At 33.4% G+C, this 8,416-nt stretch overlaps 1 protein-coding gene across 1 annotated transcript in view; it reads left to right on the top strand.

Annotated features, from left to right (window-relative positions):
• Positions 1-8,416, top strand: part of LOC107757676 (gamma-2-syntrophin-like) — a gene marked incomplete at its 3' end in the record, with an annotated part of 75,420 nt that overhangs the window by 30,493 nt on the left and 36,511 nt on the right. The window contains exons 2-6 of the mRNA XM_016575237.1: positions 421-558; positions 2,194-2,250; positions 2,519-2,576; positions 4,085-4,128; positions 5,884-5,925. Coding sequence (XP_016430723.1) covers positions 421-558; positions 2,194-2,250; positions 2,519-2,576; positions 4,085-4,128; positions 5,884-5,925 — 339 coding nt within the window. The remainder of the gene's footprint in view (positions 1-420; positions 559-2,193; positions 2,251-2,518; positions 2,577-4,084; positions 4,129-5,883; positions 5,926-8,416) is intronic.

Below are 8,416 nucleotides of genomic sequence, written 5' to 3'. Positions count from 1 at the left end.
TCAAAACAACCCAATTGCTGGGTTTGTCCCTATTTTACCCAGCACTGGGTTGTATTTAACCCAGCATTTTTTAGAGTGTATAAATCCATTAATTATGAAGCCAGTTAATTTAATTCAGTTAAAAAGTATGAACAAAAATATGACTAGCTGCAGAACACATATTATTTTGAGTGCATGATGAAGTGTTTATTTTGGCGCAAACTGTTCCTTTAAAACAAACAACTGTTTGAAAGTTGGGTTATGCATGAATTACGTTTTTGCGTTGTTTTTAAACAACAATTAACTGTCATTTTGAAATCCCTTCAGTTCTCTATTAGACAGAATTTCCAAAATGTTATTATATTTGTTCCCTTTATTAAATGAATCAATCTAAATCGTATAATGTCTTCTAACATGTTTGTTTTTTTGCTTTTTCAACAGATGAAAACCGGACTTGCCCTTTTGTACGACGAACACACAAGTAACACATACGACGTTCGTTTAAAGTTAACGAAAGAGCTGTTAATCATACAGAAGCAGGATGTGGTTTGCGTGAGCGGCGGTGACTCCCATCTAAATGTAAGTACTGAGTCTTTACCTTCGATTCGATCATGACTCAAACACGTTTATCATGTGCTCATCACTGCGAATCACAGTCGGCCGCAGGAGAGTGTTTTGTTGACAGATTACAGAACAAGATGCATTAGACAAGTTTTCATTACATTTGACATCGTTGTCATGAAGCACAGACCACTTCATTGTTTCATGAGATGCAACACCATCATCATCATCATCATCATCATCATTCATAAAAGACGTCAGTGGCTTCACGCTCCGGCCCCTGATGCTGTCAAAACACAATGACAGTCATTAAATGATGCACAGTGGAGAACCCAATATAGTCATAATCAACATCATTAGTGGGGTTAGAGCATCATTATAATCTGTTGTATAACTATAAGTGACCTGATCCATCATTTAGAGTCACTTTGACCCAGAAACACATTTTGAGTTTTGTGCAATTAAAGGAAAGTAAAAAGGAAAGCATCGGCTTTCTAATGGTGTAATTATGTTTCCACTCTAAAGTGAGATTTTGGCCATCATAAACCTTTGTTACTGAAAAAATTTTTGCAATCCTTTGGATGTTATTTGATAGAGTTTTATAAAGTCTTCCCATTTGAATTGATCAACTTATTCCCATAAAGATTGCTAAATCATTACAGTGATTTGTCACACTACTTAAGGTGAACATTGTTTGAATATCTTGATAAAATTGGAAAGTTGAGATGTGTGTATTTATTTCTTTATTTATTTTTAATGTTATTTAAAAAAATAGACACATAAACAGTAAAAATGTATTTAGTTTTCGTTTTAGTTTATTTCCCCCCTAATATTACCTACAGGTGCATCTCAATAAATTAGAATGTCGTGGAAAAGTTCATTTATTTCAGTAATTCAACTCAAATTGTGAAACTCGTGTATTAAATAAATTCAATGCACACAGACTGAAGTAGTTTAAGTCTTTGGTTCTTTTAATTGTGATGATTTTGGCTCACATTTACCAAAGACTTAAACTACTTCAGTCTGTGTGCATTGAATTTATTTAATACACGAGTTTCACAATTTGAGTTTAATTACTGAAATAAATGAACTTTTCCACGACATTCTAATTTATTGAGATGCACCTGTATATTTGAAAGTTTTCAAATGTCTTTTTTAATCTTATTTAAAAAATAGGCACGTGAACAGTAAAATAAATATATGTTTGTATTTATGTATTTATTGTTGTATTTATTCATTTGCCTGATATTACTTGTTTTTGAAATTTGAGGCTTTATGTTAATTCATATTATTTAAAAAAAACATTCAACACATAAGCAATACATTTTTAAATTTCATTTAATTTCATTTAATTTCATTTCATTATTTAATTTTATTTGATTTTATTTAATTTTATTGCCTAATATTACCTGCACGTTATGGAAGTTATGGCTTTTTGTCTTTTTAAAATGTTTACACTAGACATAAACAGCATAATTTATTTAATTATTATTATTTTTTTTTTTTTTACTTTAGCCTGATATTATCTTTATAAAGCATTTTGTTTTTAGGCTTCAACTGAAGTGATGCCTTATATGACCACTTCTTTCTTTATCATGTGTTATGTGGTTGATGCTATGAATATTTTACCAACTAAATTCCCATTTTTTAAAGCACAGAACTGTTGTACTTCGAAGACAGCTGACTGGAGGTCTCGGTCTGAGTATCAAAGTAGGTCTTTTGCTTCTTTTAATATCGTTCATTCACTTTAAAGAGCTTAATTAAACACGCTCAGGTAGTGCACGTGTATCTCCACAGGCCAGATAATTATTGCACAATATTAGCCTTTTAAAGATCAAAGAGAATCTTGATATAAGGATCAAGTCTCATTAGTTTTATTCACAATAATCTTTGAAGAGGCAATAGATTTATATTTCTGAACAGTGCTGGATGTAAGATGTAGAAGTGAATTTCCTTGACGGCTCTTCATGCATTTCAGGGGGGAGCAGAACATAAAGTGCCTGTGGTCATCTCAAAGATTTTCAAAGATCAAGTAGGTAAGATGACAAGCGTTCCTCCCATCCGCTGTAAAGCAAAGCAAAGCACAGCGCTAGCGATAACTGCTAAAGGAATGGTTCACCCAAAAATGAATTTGCTGAAAATGTGCTCACCCTCAGGATATCCAAGATGCAGATGACTTTGTTTCTTCATCAGATTTGGAGAAATGTAGCATTGCATCACTTGCTCAGCAACAGATGCTCTGCAGTGAATGGGTGCCGTCATAATGAGAGTCCAAACAGCTGATAAAACTGGAGGAAGCGTTATTATGGATTATGCACTATGGTTTGAAGTTAAAACTGTTTAAAAGGGATCATGAAATGCTTTTTCTAAATATTATTTTGTATATTTTGTTTTATTTTCTGAGGTACACTTATAATCCTAATGTTTTTTTTTTTGTCATCCAAAAACTGTCATAATTTACAGATGAATGGTCATTTTCTATCCTGAATTTCACCTCTGATTTGGATGCTCTGTTGGAAGGGACTCCGCTGCAATGGAAACGCCCACTGCGGTGATTGGCTAACATATTTGCATATGACATGAGCATTACATGTGGAACTCTCTCAAAAACTTGACTGCATTTTTAGTGTTATCATGAAAAGCGTTGGGTAGCATTATAATTAGAACGACTTCCTTTGCGTCAAGTTTGCAGCCAAGCACAGTCATGTTTACTAAAACAATGATTTGTTTCTTACAAACACGCAGCTTTTGTCTTCTCAAGATGTTAACTGATGGACTGGAGTGCTGTGGATTACTTGTGGATTATTGTGATATTTTTATCAGCTGTTTGGACTCTCGTTCTGACGGCACCCATTCACTGCAGAGCATCCATTGCTGAGACACTGATGCAATGCTACATTTCTCCAAATCTGATGAAGAAACAAACTCATCTACATCTTGGATGACCTGTGGGTGAACTATTCCTGTAATATACGGTGTAAGATCTTGTAGAGTACAGTTCTTCCTACTTTTGTTTTTCATTTAAAATAAATGCACTGCACAGCCTAAATGTAGTCCGTTTGATATCCCTATAATTAGCACTTGCTCGCATTATAGTTTATTCATCACGAGTGTCTGACAGCAGCTGCTAATGTGTGATTAGAATCAGTATTTGAGAACAGTTTATCTTCGTTGCATGCTATAGAGTTCAAATGTATTTTAATCACGGCTAATTCAAGACTCTGTGCATGTCGGCCTGCATTGCATTTGCAGTTTTATTGCTTTTTATTAGCTTCCCGCTGTCCTTTCTTACTTCTGAGACGCTAAGCGTAGAAATATATCCGCCCTTGATACCAGAAAGCTTTTGAAGTTTCATCATATTTGTCAGAAGGCATTGAACTAAAACCCAGATTTGTGTGAAATTCGTCCCAAAGTGCTTTGCTAGATCGAAAGGCTCATCAAATTCAAATCCTGATTGCCATGTCATCGCATTAAAGCACTATTAAATGAGTAATTATGTCCCAATCTTTCCATTAACCTCTGGCCGGACCGTCCGGGGCCGCAGCCGATCAGACGGGGATGCTGTTTATCGGTGACGCCATGTTGCAGGTCAGTGTTTCGGGCTTTTGCACGCTCTCGCTCCTGACGCGGCCCTCGGGGGCCAAGGGTGCATGTTAGAGCGCCGTTCCCTCTGCATTTTAATGACGCTTCCCTCTGATTCATTTTCTCTGGCTTGACTGGAGGTTTAACCTTTATCTCATTGCATGAATCAGAGGAACAGCAACAGAGAGAGCGAGAGAGAGCAAGAAATAGAGTAATAGTTCCTGTGGTGCGACTTGAACAAATGGTTTTATTACATTTTGAATGTCATTGAAGCTCTTTATATGTAGGCCCTATAAATACACTTACAGTACAAGTGTGAGACCACAAACTCTTGAGGATCACCAAGTCGGATTCATTTCAGTTAATTTGGCGGACAGTTTTTATATTTAATCAATCAAAAAACTTGCAGCATTTTAGTTTCATAGTAGAGGATGCAGGTAAATGCTGCTGTACTGTACATTTACTACTAACTGAGAGTGTATTCAGAGTTTTTATGCCACAAAATTATGGGTCTTATTAAATTATATAATTTCTTTAAAAAAAATCTTTCTTACAGACCTCAAACTTATAAACGGCTGTGTGTATATAATAATTAATATGTTTGTATACAGCTGTGACGACATTTTTTAAAACTATCAACACTAAAATTAAAATGAAAACAAAATATAAAATTTTATATTTTATAATTAACTAAAATCATGGGTCTTATTAAATTATATAATGGAATAAAGATACAATTAAAATGAATTTGCACCCTTAAAATGTGTGTGTGTGTGTGTGTGTCTGTGTCTGAGTGTGAGTGTGAGTCTGTGTCTGTCTGTCTGTGTCTGTCTGTGTCTGTGTCTGTGGGTGAGTGTGAGTCTGTGTCTGTCTGTCTGTCTGTGTCTGTGTCTGAGTGTGAGTGTGAGTCTGTGTCTGTGTCTGTCTGTGTGTGTCTCTCTGTCTGTGTGTGTGTGTGTGTGTGTGTGTGTCTGTGTCTGTGTCTGTGAGTGAGTGAGTGTCTGTGTGTGTCTGTGTGTGTGTGTCTCTCTGTCTGTGTCTGTGTGTGTGTGTGTGTGTGTGGTGAAATTAATAAGAAATGTATGTATTTATTTATATTTAATGACATTAATAAGAAATGAATGCTTATTGCCGCAAGAATGGATTACAATTTTAACATTTCAAATTTAAAAGTGACAATAAAAGTGACGATAAAGACATTTATATTTATATTTCGAATAATAGCTGTTCCTTTGAACTCTCTATTTATCAAAGAATCCTGAAAAATAAAATGTATCACAGTTTCTACAAAAATATTCAACAGCACAACTGTTTTCAACATTGATAATAATCAGAAATGTTTCTTGAGCAGCAAATCAGCATATTAGAATGATTTCTGAAGATCACGTGACACTGAAGACTGGAGTAATGATGCTGAAAATTCAACGTTGATCACAGGAATAAATTACATTTTACAGTATATTCACAAAGAAAACAGTTATGTAGAACAGTAATAATATTTCACAATTTTACTGTTTTTCTGTAAAATTTTTGGATCAAATAAATGCAGCCTTGGCGAGCAGAAGACTTCTTTTAAAAGCATTAAAAAAACTTGCCAACACTTGAACGGTAGTGTACTTAAAAGTACAAAAAATATTTCTAAAAATAAAACGTGTGGTCGTATCACAGTGAATTTTGCAATAACTGTGGCTGTCATGAAAATAATGTCAAGATACACATTTTGGGGTGAATTGTGATCTCAATATGTTTTTTTCTGTGCAGGTCAATGGCATTAACGTGGAGAAGTGTACACACGAGGAAGTCGTGAGTATCTGATCAGCTTTCATCCGTGTTCTTGAAATGACATTGATGCAGAATCACTCAGATTCCACTGAAGCGCTCGGTGCTTTATATCAGCAGCGAGTGATTCGCTTCTCTCTGAACGGCCTCAGCTGTACCTGATCGATAGCGAGTAGATTCATCTCGAGAGAGAAAGGATGAGATGCTCGCTCGCTCCGCTTGGTTCTTCTCTGTGATCCTGACAGCTGCTCCTCACATCTCCATCCGGACGGGATTAGTGATTACACCGAACAACCGCAGACTAACTAAGACATAAGACCAGTTATACATGAGAGAAGATGACAGAAATCATCCTGTAGGACAGAAACATCACAAATCAGATCTGTAATGATCAGTGGAGATCAAATGAAGGTTTATTCAGATCCCAATGTCTCTAATCAAAAGATTTCAATGTGAGCTCAAATGTTTCAAGTTCCTCCAAGATCACATTCATTTTATAGCTCTATACTCGTTTTCGGTAACACTTTACAATAAGGTCTCATTTGCATTTGTTTAGAACAGATATATTTGTAGCTAGATTTATTTATTACATATTTATCTAGCAGTCTTTGTTATATATTTGTTTTTAAAAAATACAATCAATTATTGTTTGTTCACGTCAGTGTTTTAGTATCATTGAGATACTTTTATAGGGTTTTTTTTTATATTTTGAATTAATTTATATTTTTATGTTTAATGTTTTTATCAAATATAATATATAATTTTATATTTACTGTTTTCATTTTAATTTTTAGTTAAAGTTTTAAGAATTTAGTTGTGTGTTACTGTTGTTATTATTATTATTATTATTACATTTTTAGTTTAGTTACATGTAGTTAGCTAATGTTAACGAATTAAACCCTATTGTAAAGTGTTACCTCATTTTATTTGTGTCTTTTTATTTCCTCCAAAGAAGTTTTAGGAGAAACACTTGAGAGACAAAGTTAATGCTTCATTGAAGCGCAACTAAAACTTTCCTGTGCAATAAAAAAGCAATCTGGGGTTTTACATACTCTAGTTGTCTTATGTTTGAGATGCGAGACCAACCTCAAGAGATCATTCGGAAAAAATGTGAATGGTTTCTTAAAATGGTCTTTTAAATATGATTAATCGATTAGAACCAGAACTGCGTGGTCAAATTCATTGACAGGTTACACAACACTCATGATTCTACATTTTATAATCTAGTTTAAAAATCAAAATATCTCTATATGAGCTCAAACATGTCTAGTTTTAAATTAAAAAAGCTTATTTGCATGAATGCCCCGGGTTCGGCTTCCATCGAGGAATGTCTGTGACTTTAGATTGAAGGCATCTTGAGTTTTGGAGCACAAACACACATGAGGGTTTCTTGGCGAATACGTGGTTTCTTTTAGAATCAGCTCTCTGTGGAAATGTTGTACAAGTGTGTCCTGTTTTCATCAGAGAGGGAACACTCAGATTTGTGGTTATGATTAAATGAAGTCTAAAATTCAACATGTGATCAGAACTGATCCTGTTTCTGGTGGTCCTTCACAATCTGCTGCAAACTGCATTCAGATCTGACTTCTGATATTAAACACACTTTTCAACATCACATCAGTTCCTGATGGATAATATCAGTTTCACCCTGTTTTCTTTTCTTTTTTTGTAAAATGTGTGTTAATACCTTTTAATGCTGATTTTAAGTTCTCGTCATGTACTGAAAGTACAAAATCTACCCATTTTCAAAACAACTGATATGAAGCAGAAATAAAGAAAAATTGGAAAGCTAGAAAATAAGATGGAAAATTAGAATTGTTGCCTTAGCAACTAACTGAAATTAATGAAACTGAAATGAATGGAATTATTAAAACTAACTGAATTACTAAAATGTCAAACATGAATAACAAATTTATGTGCGACCAAACAACATTCCCATCATTCTCTGTAGCAGCACAATAATGATAAACTAAATACAGCATCAATTACACCAGTGTTATTCTTGTTATCATTTATCTACCATTACAGTATTTAAATATATAAATATTTTGAATTGGCTTTTGTTTTCATATTTTCAGTTTTCATTTTAATTGTAGTTTTAGTAATTTTGTTATGTAGTTAATTTAATTCGTTTTTTGGTCTTTTTAAAATATTTCTATTTGGCTTTCATTTATTTGTATTTCGGTTTTACTAATTTTAGCACATTGCTAATTTTCATTTAAGATTTTCAGATTTATGATTTTCTTCTAATATTTATGTATTATACAAATAAATAAAATGTAATAAACTAAAATTAAATAAATTGAATTTAAATTGAATGCATCCTTGCAAAGTAGAATTGCAATATTATGTTACATCTGGGTTTACTAAAATGGGGTTTGCAAGTTTATAAAAGGCTAATAATGATTGAAATCATACAAATGTAAAATTAAGATTAATCATTTTAAAATAAAAATAATAAAACAACAACAACAACAGCAGCACTGATATATATATATATATATATATATATACA

The sequence above is a fragment of the Sinocyclocheilus rhinocerous genome, unplaced genomic scaffold (assembly GCF_001515625.1).
Source record: "Sinocyclocheilus rhinocerous isolate Xijiao unplaced genomic scaffold, SAMN03320098_v1.1 scaffold2850, whole genome shotgun sequence".
Lineage (NCBI taxonomy): Eukaryota > Metazoa > Chordata > Actinopteri > Cypriniformes > Cyprinidae > Sinocyclocheilus > Sinocyclocheilus rhinocerous.
The sequence above is the reverse complement of the archived record's forward strand: the minus strand, read 5'-3'. Positions and strand labels throughout refer to the sequence as shown.